This window comes from Pygocentrus nattereri, chromosome 9 (genome assembly GCF_015220715.1).
Source record: "Pygocentrus nattereri isolate fPygNat1 chromosome 9, fPygNat1.pri, whole genome shotgun sequence".
Classification (NCBI taxonomy): Eukaryota; Metazoa; Chordata; class Actinopteri; order Characiformes; family Serrasalmidae; genus Pygocentrus; species Pygocentrus nattereri.
This window is the reverse complement of record NC_051219.1, coordinates 5,069,243-5,086,742: the sequence shown is the minus strand read 5'-3', so window position 1 is coordinate 5,086,742 and position 17,500 is coordinate 5,069,243. Positions and strand designations below refer to the sequence as shown.

At 42.4% G+C, this 17,500-nt stretch overlaps 1 protein-coding gene across 8 annotated transcripts in view; it reads right to left on the bottom strand.

Annotated features, from left to right (window-relative positions):
* Positions 1-3,716: 3,716 nt before the first annotated feature.
* The window catches only part of nhsa (Nance-Horan syndrome a (congenital cataracts and dental anomalies)), a 133,975-nt gene continuing 120,191 nt past the window's right edge, over positions 3,717-17,500 (bottom strand). For 7 of the 8 annotated variants that reach the window (XM_037541513.1, XM_037541516.1, XM_037541514.1 and 4 more), the window contains 6 exons: positions 16,450-16,639; positions 14,628-14,675; positions 11,416-11,547; positions 7,283-10,174; positions 6,588-6,693; positions 3,717-6,464 (listed from right to left, as the gene is read on the bottom strand). In XM_037541513.1, coding sequence (XP_037397410.1) covers positions 5,876-6,464; positions 6,588-6,693; positions 7,283-10,174; positions 11,416-11,547; positions 14,628-14,675; positions 16,450-16,639 — 3,957 coding nt within the window. In that variant the 3' untranslated portion in view covers positions 3,717-5,875. The remainder of the gene's footprint in view (positions 6,465-6,587; positions 6,694-7,282; positions 10,175-11,415; positions 11,548-14,627; positions 14,676-16,449; positions 16,640-17,500) is intronic. The other variant, XM_037541515.1, reaches the window with a different exon arrangement.

Below are 17,500 nucleotides of genomic sequence, written 5' to 3'. Positions count from 1 at the left end.
ACTGGAACACCTGAATTCAGTGATTTGGATGAGTGAGTGAAAACCTTTGGAAATATAGTGTAGATAGATAGATAGATAGATAGATAGATAGATAGATAGATAGATAGATAGATAGGTAGATAGATAGATAGAGGAGCCTCTTTCGTGTGTGTTGTCTTTCTGATGTTGACGCTCATTGTTAACGGTGTAAAGGAGCAGGCGGACACGTCTTTAAAGCTGTCACATTTATTGGCCTCCTCTATGCACATTTACTCAGCTGCCAGGCAGCGTCAGGGAAGATGTACAACAGGAATCTCCACAAAGTTTACTAAAAAATAAATACAGGACTCGTCGCTGCACAGCTCAAAAAATATACAAAGGCTTGGAAATAATGTAAACTTCTGAAATCATTTTTTTACAAAAGAAACAGCATCGCAACATTTTAAAAAGGTCATATTTACAAACCTGTACAAAAAATACAAAAGTGATGCTTTACTGGTGTGTTCAGAGTGTCCGGTCCGAGTGAGGCGCAGCTCGTACCATGACCACAGACACACTGCTGCTCTCCTTCTCACGGAAACCGTGACCACTGCTGTTACTCTCCACGTTCACGCACCAGCACAGCTGACTCTCAAGCCACTCGGTGCGCAGAAGTAAGGAGCAGGTTCCTTTCGTTTGGGCTTTGTTTAGGTTTTCAAATAAAATTTCAAACAGTCTTTGTGTAGAAATCCTCTATAAATAGTTTAAGGTACAGCAAAAGACAAAATACACTTCACACAGTCCACGACATCAGTGCAATACCAAGGTTATGCTTGCTGGAATGATGGTGTACAGAGCTGCAGACAGGCATTCACTGCGTTTTCAGTGTAAACCGTCAGTAAAGCAGCTCTCCTGCGGAAGTCATGATGCCAGACACGTCCGCCACCCGCCTTCGCCTTGTTCCCTTTGTAGTGCGCCTGCTCTAGCGTTTTGTTTAGGATCAGAGCCGAGAAAAGGGCCGGGGAGGAAACGAGCGCTCGTGCAGCGTATCGGCTTATAAATGAAGAGTAAAGGTACAGCAACTCTGGACAAATGACACATATTCTAGTTGCAAACAACTCTGCCAAACACGTCCTCCACAAGGAACAGGCAAACAGAGGTGGCGATGAAGCCACTTTCCCTTTTACTGATAGTGTTTCAGTATCAGTATCAGTGTCAGTGTCAGTATCAGTGTCAGTGTCAGTGTTAGTAACGGCCGATACTTTAGTGTCAATGTCATTATCGGCTGATACTGATATTGAAACATTGAGTATCGGCCGATACTGATATCGATACTGAAACCTTATCAGCCAATTCTGATATCGATATTGAAACCTTGAATATCGGCCGATACTGATATCGATACTGAAACCTTATCAGACGATTCTGATATCGATACTGAAACCTTGAATATCGGCCGATATTGATATCGATACTGAAACCTTATCAGCCAATTCTGATATCGATATTGAAACCTTGAATATCGGCCGATACTGATATCGATACTGAAACCTTATCAGCCAATTCTGATATCGATATTGAAACCTTGAATATCGGCCGATACTGATATCGATACTGAAACCTTATCAGCCAATTCTGATATCGATATTGAAACCTTGAATATCGGCCGATACTGATATCCATACTGAAACCTTATCAGACGATTCTGATATCGATATTGAAACCTTGAATATCGGCCGATACTGATATCGATAATGAAACCTTATCAGCCAAATCCAACATCAATATTGAAACCTTTAGTATTGGCCGATACTGATATCGATATTTAAACTGATTAGTACTAATTGATCTTGATATCCATATTGATAAGTATGAGGCTTATAGAAAGGTTTGAAATTTGTCAATGAATTGCAAAATTTTTCAGTGCCTTTAAAGTAATTGAAGTAATTCAGTCGTAAAAGTCTGGCATCTCGATACTCGGTCCTGGTGGAGGACGTGCCGGCTTTCACAAATCAACCACACTCTGAACAGGGGTGCCAAGACTGCACCGACCAAGCCCCATTTAGAATTTCTTTCCAAATGTAACCCCCTGTTTTAAAGCCTCTTTTATTTCTAGCTCAATTTTAAACCTCATCCCTGTAGTTGCGTGACTTAATCAACTCAGCTTGATTCCACTGGTTAGCAGCTTCAGCTAAATCAGAACAATGGATATGATCTGACCACTGTGGCCTGCTGCAGTTAAGGGTTCAGCACTCGCCCCTTGGAGACCAGCACTTAAAAAAAGAAAGAAAGAATAGGATACAACCGTTTGGAGAAGGAGCTGACAGGACAATACAAACATTAGCTTATATCATTATAATTTGACTTTAAAGTGGTTAAAACTCTCTTCTGCACCAGTGTTACTTCAATAAAGCTTAATCATCTGATGATAAAAGGTAATTCCATAAATAAAAAGCTCAATATTTCATAGTTAGCAGTATCTTTTAAAGTCCTTTGTTAGGGTTAGTACCGACAATAAAATAATGATGAAACTAGGATTTTTTTTTTAGATTTAGGTTTTTTAGATTGAAGATGCCTTAAATTGCAGTCATAAATAAAGACGACACTACAAACAAGTCAAAACTGCCTAAACATTTCTATTGAGACACTTAGAGAAACCTACACAACAGACTTGCCTTTTCTCTCAGTCAGACATGACTTTGCTCCATGGTTTTTTACCTCCAGAGGGTTTTGTACCCCAGCCTTCTGTAACCTAATTGCTGCTTCTGAACCAACTTAAAGGAGAACTTTTCCATTTCTACATAATTAAATGGTTAAAGCTGCACCGTGTAAGATTTGGGGATTTGGAGACCTCTCTGGTGGAAGAGTGGAATTGCACACAGCGCTTTCCAACCTGGGTTGTGCGCTGGCCCCCTTCCCCGAGGGGATGAATCTGATGACTGAAAGAGATTTCTAAGAGAACTCAGTCTAAACTTGGTGAAGGACGTGTCTTCTGAGGATTTGAGTGAATGACCTACTATTAACATCACATCTTCACCAGTATAAAGTTGCTTTTGCAGCATTTGAGACCTAAACATCCAGCCGGACCTTCTTTTTGAACCCGTGTTAATATGTAACACTTACAGAGGGCAGATTTAAGATGTAAACAAAGCCATTAACTTGAAATGCTCTGCTCTAGATTTAAAAAATTGTTTACAGTGGTGGTGATAGGAACCAGACGTCCACTTCTAAAAGCTCCCTGTCTGTATTTGTGTTGTAGTCATGGCGACCCCTGGTTCCTATCACCACCACTGTGAAGACATCTGAACCATTTCACACCAAACCCACTCTGAATGACTCTGTTTACATCGAACTGTCTGAATTATGCAGAAATTTAGAAAAGCTCCCCCTTAAAAAGGCAGTTTCTTCTTAATCTCAAACTTGCCACTTAAACTAGGCTACTTCAGAACTTTCCTCCTTGCCTTCTCAACATTCCTACCCAGATCAGAATTGCAGTCCAAACGCCTGACCACTCGCCCCGCTGTCCTTTAAAGCTTGACTTCAACTTGACCCTCTACACTTGTTTAAACCCTGCTCCACTTCACTCGCAGTTTGCTGCTTTGTTTTGTTTTCTTCTATTTTTGCTAAAGGTTTGTGCCAAAACATTAATACCGATCGGATGACAAAACGATGAATTTACAATGAAATACACAAAGTAATGCCACAGCCACTCCACATACAGGACGAATTCTAGCGAACTGACGATACCAACACCAACGTTTTATAGTAACCTGTCACCACTGTGTCTGGATATTTATTGCATGCAGTTCATTCAATGGCCACTAGGGGGAAACAGGGAAAAAAGGACCAAAACATCATCACATCAAGACACGCTGGTCTAAAACACGGGCGTGTATGCAATTAGATTAGATTCAAATCGTCTTCCTGTCCTAGTTCACGCAGTGCCAGTCCTGACGTGAGGTCACCTACAAATGTACATTAATTATTAATTCAGCGTGTGAAGAATCAGTACTCCAGTGACCAAAGCGCTGCTCGATTTATCCCAAATCGTTCATATCGATGCACTTCACAGGTTATTTAGTTTCACTACTAAACTTGAGCTTATTCGAGCAATCAGAAAGAACTGGCACACTCCTTTAGAAGGAATTCATCAAAAAACATAGATATTGTTTTGAAAAGTCGCCTTGTGGTGTAGCGTTTAAACAGTTTTGTGACTAAATCTTAGTGGGCATAGTGGGCAACCCTGGCCAAATTACATGTTGTTGATTTTCCAAGTGAATACATCCTTGCGGCATGCACCCGTCCCCAGGGCCTCGATGATGACCAGCAGGAAGCCAGCAGGAAGACGAGACCTGAACCCGAGTGAGGACAAAGTCCCACAAGGATGGCTGGGAGAGAAGAACCACAAGTGAGCAAGGGGTGGCAGAGGTCGGGACCCGCATCCGGCCCCTTCGTGCCTCTCGTGGCCGTTATCGTTGTCATCCCGTCTCTGGAGGCTGAGGCAGAGGTTGGGATTCGGGCCCTGCCTTCCTGCCGGCTCTCGTGGCTGTCATCGGGGCCCGGGGGATGGGCACAGGGCACAACCCTTTACAGAGAACACACTTCTGCACATTTTAATGCACAATCACTGTTTACTTACTGAATGTAAGATACTGGGGGAAAAGTTAAATATAAAATGTGCGCAAACATAATTTTATATTTTTATGTTTTATTTTTATTATTATTAAAATGCCAAGTGTGCTCCCTGTAGAGGATGTCTCAACTAATGTTCACACTATATTTTCAACAGAACATTTGACCAAGGGCCACTGTGAAGTGAAAAGGTCTTCTTGAATTTGCAGTTAAATTAAACAGAGTTCAGCTGCATCTAAGAAGGACAACCACATTATTATTTCACTACTGTTGCATATTTTAGGTTATTTGCATTACACAGAATTGATCTTTAAATAATAAACTTCACAGCTGTCTTTATTCAATAGGATAAATTCTGAAAAGTTCAGAAAAATCTGTAAAATCATTCTTTGCTCACTGATCTGAGCTGATTCAGCTGATATGCTTGATAAATGAAGCCTATTTTGATTCATTAATTTATTTTCTGCTTTAAATTTGCATAAAATGTTTTCTTTTTTTAACAGTATTTTACTATAAAACTCGATTTAATAATTCCGGTTATAAATTGAGAGAAGTGCAAAATAGTAATAGGATAAAACTACGTAGCAAAACTTCCAGTCAAATGACTGTGAATTCTATCTAACACTGGACTGGTCATCGTCATCATCTTAAACTGATTAATCCAGCTAGGGTCGTGGTAAGACTGCTGGGATAGGCTCCAGCACCAGAGATATTATTTTTTTAAATATTTGTTGAGGAAGCTGACCCACTGTTGCTACAACAAACATCGAAAAAGGCCACTTTTTGATTGTCCTATGTTTTTCTGTCTTGGGCATGTTTACATTTATGTACGTAGCTACATAACATTGTATGCACACACAATTTTATGCTCAATTTTCGGTCACTGAGCAACTCAACAATATAGACTGCTGTGCTCTTATATAGCTAGTGATGTACTGCATATGCTTATGACTGTATGATTATTCATACTTGGTGAAATTTGTAATGTCATTTAACACACGTATGTTCCAGAAACATAAGCAAAGTCCCGGTCACACATAAAAAATTGAGTGACAAATATGATGGAAGTGTTACATTAAAAATGAAACAATCTCTCTGCACATATCTGTTTTTTTCTTATTTGTTCCTCAGAGCTACAAAAGGGTATAAACTCGGCACAAGTTGTCTATCATTTCTGCTTTAAAAAGAGAATCAAAAATATGTTACTGGCTTCATAAAAAGTTCAAAAAGACTGGTGTTCTTGTTTAGTGGCTGATAGTAGAAGGTGCTTTTTTTTGTTTTGCTTTTAAGAGGAACGGTCATCGTGTGGACTCCCGTCTGAGTTTTCTGTTTCTCCCTCAGAAATCGCTTGCATGGGTGCCGTGTACAGTCGACTACGTGTGCTGTACCGACTGCTGTTTGAAGCTGGCGGGATCCTTGAGCGGCCTGGTCTGGAAGAACCAGTGGGAAAAACTTTTGTGGTGAAGCCCTCCACGCTGACTTTTGGGAAGGGGCTTGGGAATTGCTCAGGGGTTCCCTCAGGGGATTGCAGCTGCAAGGGTGAAGGGAACTCGTCGGGTTGTTTGGAACCTTCTGCAAGAGAGTCGCTGAAACTTTTGGAAGCAATGGGACTTTTTAGAATCTCCGTGGCAGACATGCGGTAGCTGGAATCTGAGCGACTTCCCTTTTTCAGCAACAGCTGTTTGAATTCCTCATTGGAGGTACTGGACTTCTTGACACTCCTGTAAATTGGTCCTGGGGCCCGCTGGGAGCTCGTTGGAGTGGCTGGAGTGACAGGGGTGCTGGGAGAGTTTAAAGGACTGCTAGCTGCACTCAGGCGACCTCTCCCTGCCATATCTCCAGAGTCCTTTCTGCCAAGGACTTTTCTTTTTGACCTTGAACAACAAACAGTTTTGATGTTAAGATATTTTTCACTATTCTGATTTAAACAAATCTGCTACTTTTGACTGAGACCTGGTTCCTTAATGAGGAAAAGATACTGTAAGTTGGAAACTTACCTGTGAATCATGGCAAAGAGGTCCTCTGTTGTGCGGGCTTTACTAGGAGAAAGAAAAACGTCCTCATCCATTTGAGGGGACACTGTCGGATCACTAGGTGTGGATTCTGCAAAGATATTTCATTTGCTTTTTAATAAATACAAGTAACAAAATGTGACACTCACTATCAGAGACTGATCATCACAGATAATGTTTTACCGTGCTTTGCTTTTTTACTAAGGGCTTGATGATGAACTAGCTAAGCTTTTTCTGTAGGCGGCACAACTTAACTGGTGCGAGTAAGTACTTTGACATTTGCTTCTGGCTAGTAGCTGTTGCTGAATGGCAGCATCCACGATGAATGTATCTCTGAAGAGACAATGTGACAGTCCTTGTGTTATCAGTGCTCAAAATACTATCGCAAGCTCTACATTATACATGACAAGCATGCTTTTATCTAATGTAATAACCAGGTTATAATGTTTCCACAAAAAAAGATGTCCCTGACTTATTCTGAATTATATTGGTTCCCTATTAGAGAGCTTTCTTTTTATTTCATGTATGAAGAACAGAACAGTCAGACTGGCCTTGTTATATACACACTAGACGCCACTTGAGAGACAGCGTAAGAGAGAAACTACATGAGAATGTGTGATATTTATCAGGTTGGCTAACGGACATTTGATATGAACAGACGAATGCAACCACTGACTTACCTTTGCTGAAGTAACCCTCTGTGTCTGGCGTCAGTCCTTCCTCCATGTTGTCCTGTGAGGCACTTCTGGCTGGAACACCTGATGTCAGTGATTCCCTTCCTTGATTACTGGCATCGCTGACTGGATTTATTTGCAATGATTCCAGTGATGATCGATTCATAAAATCAGGCACTTTGTCAAGACTCTCAGAAGTCTTCACTATACCATGATGATCAGAAGGGGATACTGCTGTGTTTTCTTCTGTTGCCTCAGATCTCCCTGGTTGACCCTTCTCTGCTTCTAGACTGTTCTGAGGGGACAGCTCCTTTGAAGTACTTGTCTCTTGGTCACAAGATACCTTTTGTTCCACTATGTCCTCTGATATGTCAGCTGTGATGTCATCTTGGTTCCCCTCTTCAGAAGTTGCACTGAAAGCAGTCAGGCTTGAAAGATGTACTGGAGCTAACCTGTCATATCTGTTTCTAGCACCAAGGAGGCTCGCCAGACTCCCAGAAGCTGGTCCATCTGCAAGAGTAAGCAGTGATTCACAGTTGTCCTTAGAGGAGGTTTCGGTAGTCAGGGGTCTGTAGGGTGGGGGCTTCCTGGTTTCATGGGGTTTACTATTGGTGGGTTCTGTGACAATAGTTACAGTTGGGCACTTGGGTCTAGTGGAAGCATCTGTACAAGGCTGATCATGGTTTTCTTCACCAGGTTTGCCAACTGAGCGTAGCTGCACTGAACGAAGCACCATAGGGGTAATTACTAATTGACCGGTGCTGTCAGGTTCAACTTTTGCAGCCAATGAAGCTCCAGCCTCAGCTTTTGCTGCAGCCACTTTCTGTTTGTTCTGGTGGAAGATGTGCATCTGGTTCCTATGGGTTGAAGGCTTGTTGACACTGTGAAGGCCACTTAGGTCAAGATGGGTAGGAGGTATAATGGGTAGCTCAAGGTCCCTCTTAGATGAGCGCTGTTGCAGTGAAGCAAGAGAGGACTTTCTTTCTGGGACTTTTGGTTTCCTCTTTCCACCAGTGGGGGAGATGGGGTTAGGGTTTGTAAAGAAAGCAGATGGCATAGAAGATGTTGGTGTCTCTGACTGGCTTGAGTAGCCACTAGAAGGGGATGCCAGACCTACTAGCTTCTCTGGGGAGGGCAGTCTGAATTCATTTTCCACAGGTGGCAGTGAAGGAGTGGTGGCCCTCGAGCCAGACTGGGAAGTCTGTGACTCTGAGCTTTCCTGTGACTTTATGCATTCAATGACTGTTGTACCCGTAGCAGTGCTGGAGTTTGACAAGGATCGGTATGGATCGTTGGATTTCAAGTCATTCAGAAGCCAGAGGTCTGCATAGTCAGACTGCACGGCTCCTTCATCCTTGAAGGAGTGTGTGTCTGTGGAGCCAAGGTAAGCAATATCTGGAATCTCACTAGAACACTGAACACCCCAGGCTTCCACTGGCTCCTCACTCTCTAGCTGGTCAGAAGGGTCATTTGATCTCATCTGCAACAATTTCTCCTTGGAAGACATTGGTAGGTGTTGCTCACCAGTTATCTTTGGTTCATTTGTTTCCAGAGCTGGGCCAACGTGGCTGCTGATTTTCTTTAAGGATGAACTACGTTTTGGTGGTGATGGCTTCACCTTTGGTTTCCGCAGAGAGAGACTGCGTCTCCCAAGACTGTGACCTCTGTAGTCTTCCTTTTGCTGGTCCACTGATGCATAGTTGTAAGTGAAACTTTTGCTACCTTTAAGACCACAGTCAAAGTGCATGGAGGTATAGTAGCCCTCAGCATCCACAGAGAAGTGCGACATGGTGTCAGCCTTTTCAGAGGGAGGCTTATCTAGGCTCTCAATCGTGGCTATGCTAGCAAAACTGGGGCATTCTAGACTACCCTCCTCTTCCCTGGAGTGTTCAGGGCTGAAGCCTTGATGGCAGGATGTGCTGTGCCTATGCTGAGGGTAACTCCACTCGCCTTCACTTGCAGTGCTGACTCCAGCGTCATCCAGCATGTCAGTTGCAGTGGAAGTAAAAGAGCCTGTTCTGTGACCACGAAGACCTTGAAGCCTGTCCCCAGAATATGGATCAATAATGAAGCCTGTAGAGTCTTCATTTGCATTAGGAGCTGCGTTTAGAGACAGCTCTGAGTCACAGTGTGAAGATCCAGTAAGTGGGGGTGAGGCTGCAGGAGGAATAGTCTCTGACGTCTGAGAAGGACATGTGGAGCTGCTGCCGCTCCAGTTGCCACTGGAAGACTGATGGTCCTCTTTGTGATCCATCTGGCTGGTCAGTATACCAGGATTGGAGTGGATGGGGCTGCTGAACGTGTCTGAGCTAGATGAAATCTCACAACTTTCCATGTCAGCTTTATGAGGCAGATGGGACCGACCTCTATCCATCCACACATGTTCTGGGCTCTCAGGTAGCTGCTTGAACTTTAAGCTTCCTAGCTGCCGTTCTGGCGGCACCTGGTCATCAGTGCTCTCTCCTTCATCTTTCAGCATGTGCTCTCCTTGTACTGCAAGGAAATCTTCTGCTTCAAATGGGGAAAGTTCTTCATCCTCATCCTCATCCTCATCCTCATCACTACCATTGTGGCCTTCATCAACTAACCGGCCACCTTCACGAGGCAGGCTACGGGAGCGCAAACGGGAGCCAATAGAGGCAGCAAACATGGTTTCAGAGCTTTCCGGGAGAGAGGAGATATTCCCTGTGGAATGGGAGAGTGACACAGTTCCACACTGTCCCCTCTGAGCTCTTATCCGTCTACGTGACGGTGCTGCTGCAACTATCAAGAGGTCGTCTGTCTGGCAACCAGAGTCCCTGGTGTTAAGACGAGAGAGTATGAGATCCTCCTGGCAAGTGTCAGGACTGGCATGCACTATCACTGTCCGTTCTCTAGCTACCGGGGACTCATCAGAGTCTGGGAAAAAAAAAAGAACACAATTTGTGAACTGTGTGCTAGTACCTCCTGCATAATCTCAAACATCCTAAAATAAAAAAAAAATCTTTGTTAAACAAACTATTTGTTGCCATGGGTGAGAACAGCATCTGTACCTTCATGACTTTTGTCAACTTCAAGTCAAATGTATCAAAAAGTTTCTCAGCAGCTTCGAGATGCTTCAACCTAAAAAAATCCCCACTTTCCCTTCCAGCATTCCTGAAGGCAGTTTTAAAGGAGAGCTCCGCAGGTTGAACGGCAAACCCAAGAGCATTTATCTATCCACACTTCAGTGTTTTATCACAATGGATAATAACCTTGACCATTAGATCAGTATAAACATGCTCTGCTGCTCATTAACTGAAGTTTACATAGACAACATCTGAGCACAGCTACTAATAACTGTTTGTCAGAGGGAGCATGAATCAACTTGCCATGATTTTCAATAGCCTAGCTTAGCTGTTGGCTGGATTTAAACATTTAAAAATGACATTATTTCCTTCAGCGTATTCCTACATCTATCACAAAATACACAGATTTTGATTGAAAAACATCATTGTGGATGCTTTTGTGGTTCAAACTGAGAGGATGAAGTTCAAATAAGCCAAACAGGAGCTTTATTTAAGGTTTATTTAACCCAAAATCAACTACTGAAGTTAAACTGGTGAATTTAAAAGGTGTCGGTGACCGCAGAGTGGTTACAGTACAGCAGTCTGTGGGTGGTCTCTCTTCTGTATACAGAATAGCAGGGGGACACGTTGCAACAGGATTTTATTTTACAAAATTTTTACATGGCAGAATACTTTTACCGGCCAGTGTGGGATTTCAAATTACCGAGTGTTTATTGGTGAAACACAGGTAATTACCAGCTAATGGAAACCCTGATATAGGGTGTCTTAAAATACCAAAATGCCTGAGCACAAAACCTACACAGAATTACAGGAAAATAGGTCCCCCCATTAGACCACTACAACTATCTTAAAAGCCGACTGTGTACGCTTGACTTAAACTCTTCTTAGCGTGTCTACAGATGGTCATATTAGAACAATAAGGCAAAGATCCTGATCTATTGCAGCATTTCGCAAAAGCAGTAGTCTTTTCTAACATGATAACCTTACGTCCTTTTCTAGTAACAGACTGTAAATCTAGAACTGCGCGTGAAAACAAATTTCTTTGACGCTGAAACCGAAAAAAGAGATGAAGGTGGTAATTGGTTTACATGCCTAGGTCTGGCTGCACTCGTCTGGGAATGCCTGTGATGGTTTTCCGTCTCCTCAGCTTCCGTCTTCTTTGCAGCACAGACTGTGAGTGGACTAGCGAGCAGCGCACACTGGCATCTCTGTCAAATCCGACCCCTGTGAAGAGCACCAGACGTCAGGAGCTGCTCTCTGCCAAGCACTCCGGTCCCTCCTGTTTCTCACACTCACGCCTCACAGAGGCCTTTAATTCTCACTGCCGACTGTATTGCAGTCAGTAATGCTGAGAATGGATGACCAAGGCTTCATACTTTTGTTAATGCTGGTTTAAAGCCTGGTAATAATGACGTGAATGGATCAACATGTATGTCCAGTTGAGGAGAGATGGATTTCAGGACAGAACTGCATCAGACAAAGTACACAATTCCATGCAAAGGGAAGGGAGTCACAGACCTGTGATGTTACAACAATAAACTGGAGTATAAAGCTTGTCTATGCTACCATTCACTGTTGCAAGTAAGTAAAACTTTACTGAAATGTAGATAGACACACTGGACCTGTATAGACACTGTGCAACTGTGGGTATTAAAGCAATACATTATTCGCTGGGAAGCAACACTAGTAAATAGATGGAGAGCAGTAATAACCACTCCCATTTCCCATAGTGGGCTTTTCTAAAATACCTCTACACTGACTCAAGAATGTGCTAGCACTGCTGACGATGAACGTGAGGAGGTCGGGGCTTTATGTAAAAAGACCAACGCTCACTTTTGTCATTCTTTGCTAGCGTTGTTGCGGATGGAGTTTCCTTCTGAGCCCTCACTTCAGCACAGAGGAGATCAATTCGGTCTGCTCCTTTGTGATTTTAATGCAGCTAATTGGCATGCGTGGGGCGATGTCTCAAAGCTTTGCATTTCCTGGCACCAATCATGGACCCGGGACAACCAGAAAGTCATCGGCTTTTTGTCGTGACTCGCAAAATCGAAGCCTAGTTTTCATGTGCCAGTCATATTTTCGTGATAGAGTTTCTTAATGATGATGCTGTTTACTCATGATTCACACGTACAACACGCTAAACTCGAGCTTGGCCTGTTATTGAGCTGTTGTTAAGTAGCCGTTTGGCATGTTTCAGGGATGCGCACCCGTACTGGAGTACGAGGTAGGAAAATATACAGGCTAATTCGGTGAAACGTCATGGTTTTGAAACGTATTTGCGAAGGCGGTTTAGATTTATTATATTTATCAATACTTTTATACCGCTACTCTGAAACACGTGTGCCTGAATGTGAGCACGTTGCTAAGGCTGCGTTGTTAAGGACGTAGCTGAGATGGTGTATCTGTATCGCTAATTAGGTAAGTACTAATTAGGTAAGTAGTAAGTACATTATACAATATTTTGCCATACAAAGCATTAGTTAAGTGCCTTAATGTAAGTTTGCTGCCCTGGATGCACCGATAATTATGCGACCAAGTAGCCAGAGTGACCAGCTGTGGTGCTGTATGTCTGCTAACTAGGCTAACTAGGCTAACTAGGCTAGCTGGCATTAGCTAGTTCCATAAACAATGGAAGGACATTTTTCTGACAAACTAACACGTTGGCACATCGCTAACTCAGAAGAGAGGTTGTGTATCAGCGTCCAGTGTTGTACTAGTTAGCCGGTAACAGTAGCTCATTAGCTCATAATTCTTTTGGGTTCCAAGGCAGCCTAACAATGGAAATGCCCCAAGAGGTTAGTGGACCACTGTTGGCCCGCTGACGGCAGAGCTGGTGGTCCACTGGCATTTTGCTCAGTGTTTTCTAGGCAGCACCCCCCACCCCCCAGCGGTGAAGCAGAGCGATGGGCAAAATTTTGCTTGTCATCACTCATTTTCCACTCAGAGTCCAATTTACTGGTTATTTCTTCCTCCTCGTCTTTAGTCATACTTTGTAAATTAGTTTGGTAAATCGGTGTCAGCAATATTTTTTATAAAATCATTTCATTTATAAATAAATAATTTCTAAAATAGAAGTCTCTGTGCATTTAAAATCTGGCTGAGGAGGTTAAAAACTAGTCAGAGCTTGTATGCATGACAGTAATCTGGCTGGTCCATGGGCGGTGGCAAACAGCCAGTGGGGTGCCGAGGTTTTCAAACCAGCGGCCCGATATACGCTCGCTATCTGGGTGCCTAACAGGTTCCAAACTCCACACTACTGTACTAAAAAATATAAAAACTACACAAATAAAGTGCATTTTTACTACGTATTTGTGAGTGAATTATATGATATTTTGCTACGACCACACATGAAAATCATAATGTAAGTACACTGCCATGGACAGAGTAGCAAGAGAAAGAACGTTTTTTTGTGGCGCAACTTGTTTGCTAACTAGGCTAACTGCTCTAGCTGATGTTAGCCAGATCCAGAAACACTGCAAAGATGTTCCACTGACAAACTAACATTTTGGCACATTGTTAACAGAGGAGAAAATACTTTATGCAGTATTAACAATCCACCTAACAGACGGTTTTGGGCCGATTCTGGCTTTCGTATGTGAGTGTTGGTTGACTATCAAGTAGATTTTGGGCATGAGGGCCAGAACGGGGCCATATCCTGGACAGCTTTATCCTGGTTTGCCTTGTGAATACATTTGTAGGACAATTCTGGCATGAACATCGTAGTTGGGCCACACTGGGACCAGATTTGGGCCACATCCTTTAGTTCTACTCACTTTACAGCGTGAGGATCGGATCTGGGCCGAGGACCCAGCCGTATACTGGGCCAGAACAAACCAGGCATGTGGCCCATAAGTGAGCCAAGAAATTTCTGCCAACTGGGAAACTTCTAGTGTTGTACCGCTTAGCTTACAGTGTTACCTCAACAGCTCATCTGAAGAGGCAGCCTCAGCTGTGAAATCCTACTGATTTCCTTTGGCTATGTTTGAATAATAATTTTGCGTGCTTCAAATTCATTCCTCTGTGTGCTGCTAAACTTTGGATAACGTTGAACCAGTGGATGAAGAAATATCCATTCATGACCTCTTAAGGCTACTAGAAAATCCAAATTAGTCAGGACGCCCATCTCTATTCTGTCTGCACCGAATCTCCTTGAATTCTGAATGTGGTCTAACGGCCACAGCTTCTTCTCTGACCTTCCAACTCCTCCATATTCTCTCTCTCTCTCTCTGTCATGGTGGGATGGCTGGGGAGATGGAGGGGGTCTGAGAGGTATGAATGAATGGACACGTAAAAAGGTTTCTCACTGAGAAAGGCTGAAATCGCTGAGGAAGGAGCAGCAATGGAGACTTCCTCTGAAAACAATACATGCACAGTTCAGTGCTCTTACAAGGAAAGCCTACAAATACCTCCATCTGAAAGGAGAACTGTGTCACAGCCCAAACAGAGCAAGGATCAGGGATTCATGGCACAAAACTTTTTATATGTAAACTTTATTTACGTCTATACGCAAACAAGATCTTTAAGTGTGATGGCATTGCTAAGGCTTCATGTTCTATGTTCACCGGCAGTCAAAGGTGGAGCCAGAAGACCCCAGTTCACAATGGGGTGGCCAGAGTAGAGCTGGGTTTTATTGGGGTGGCAAACTGCAGGGCATTATGTTGGTATATTAGGCCTACTTAAGACCCGATAAAAGGAACATAAAAAGCATTAAAATAAATCTTTTTATAAATTTGGACATTAAATATTTCACTAACACGAAACACGAAACTGTTATATGGCCCATACACTTCATTATTTAAATTAAATGCAACACAATAACTTCTAGTATAACATTTAAGACCATTTAAAATTAATACAAAAATTTGGAAAGTATTCAAAGTTTTATAAGGATTGTGGCTGAAAATTGAAATTAAATCTGAAATCTGATAGAATGCAAGACTGAAATTGCAAGAGCCTCAATTTTATTATATTCTTTATTTAATGCTCTCTTAAGTTCGAAGTGGCTAAATTTAGCCCAGTAACACAGAACTTGTGAACTGGCCATATGAAGGCACCACATTCAGTGTTCAGGCCTCAAGTCCAAAAAAATAGGTGTGCTGGTCTTCTTGCCAAAAATAAGGCCCATCATTTTTAGAAAGTAACTGCAATTTTGGTAAGAAAAATCACAATAAGATGTTTCCCCCAAATTCTCTACATTATGAACTGGAGAAGCATGTTTTAAAACACTGTGCTTTACATTAGGATAGCGCTGGCCACCCTGAGCCACCCTGGGCCACCCCTTGGCTTCACCCCTGCTGACAGTGACCACCTTTAGTTCACCATGCCATGTGTAAAATTTAGAGGTGCAAACTATTCACGTACAACAAGAGGCACAGTTCTCCATTCTGATACATACTCAAAATCAAGCTACTGTCAGACTGTGAGCAACACTGTAAACTCAACATCATTCAGTTACTCCAGGCAGGCCTTGCAGAGACTCCACTGTGTTGGATCTTGTCTTAATACGAGGAACTTAATTTAAATCAAATAAAAAAAGAATAACAGCGTGTGAATCTTCACTTGCCATTTTGGCATATTTCAATTTGGAATCTGTCACAACAATGTGATATATCCCTGCTGCCGGAACAAAGTCTCATATTTCCAAAACCGTAACTTTACAGGAGAAGGAAAAAACCTACTTTACTTTCAATGTAAGTCAATGGAACCAGACATTTGTCCAAGACATTTTGGGCCGTTTCTTTTGGTTCATTCATCATGAAATTTACACGCAATGTGAAGGACAATATGCATTTTCAAATGATGTCAAAAACTGGAAAATTACCAAAAAAAAAAAAAAGATTTTGTTCCAACAGCAACTATATATATATATTTATATTGATATACGCATTGGTATAAGCTGACAACATGATCATACAGCAGATGTGGCAAAAATAAAGCATTATAATTATAGATATTTTATAAATACACAATACTCGTCTTGATATTTAGCTTCTCTCAGGTTTGTTCAGTTGGACCAGACCAGAAATTAAATAAAAATAAAAACTACTACAGATTTTATTCACTTCACTCCACTAAATCACAATAAACAGGAGCAACCCTCGGGACCCTCGCATCCCCCATATTTACCCGTGACATTGATGGGGACGACGCAGGACCCGATGGCCTGCGAGTGGCTCTTCATCCTGTCCTCTGGGGTGGGCAGCGGTAGAACTCCACTCCAGTTGGTCTGTTTATCCAGCGTGGAGGGCACGTTAGGGATGGGGCACTTGGACCGGAGTCCTAGAGCCATGCCCTCTGAGTCTGGGTCATCCACAGCCTGGACAATGGAAAGCCAATAAGAACAGCTCTGATAGGAGGTCGCTTAGTTTCATGTGGAGGTTTGAGAAGCTTCAGACATTAAAGAGGCTCAAAATCGTCACATTCATAACAAAACCCTCGTCTCTCTGAAATGGCCACTTTAAAAAAGAAGGGAAGTGAAATCTAATTTTAATCTTTTACTGAAAACAAGACCAAACAAATCCAACTTGTACTGGAATGCACGACTCAAATTTTACAAATGTTGTAATTGAATACAATTTAATGCCATAAAGTATTTGTTTTCAAAGTAAAAGACCCTTTCCCCACAATTAAATAGGGAAAACACAGATTTTATATTACTGCTTTTTAGTAAAATTGAGGTAAAGTAATTGTTGCCATATCATGCAATAGAGGGTCAATATATAACAAGGTTTTATTCCAAGCCCCTTTGGAGAATTTCTATTAGTCCCTTCATCATGAAACGTTTGCATGAACACTTGTGACACTGGAAAGTTTTGATACGACAGTGACGTGTTACATGTCTACATGCATTAAATGGGGATTGAGTTCAGGCTGGCAGGGGAACTGGTTTGACCCCAGTTGTGTACAGTATACAGCAGGTTAAGAACAGTAAGCTTTGGGGTTTGAATGCAGAAACATGCATGAAAAAGCGTGAAACAGTGAAAGAAACAGAAGTCGCTCAGCAGCGCCCCCTGAGAAAAATGCAGTCATGAACATCAGGTATATCGGGTTGTTAAGAAGACTTGAAATACAGCATGCAAAACAGACCGGCAGCCAGCGGCACCAGCTGAATTAAGTTCGATCATAGCCTAGTATGTAAACTGCCACGTTATCAGAGAGCGTTACTGATTGGCTGCAG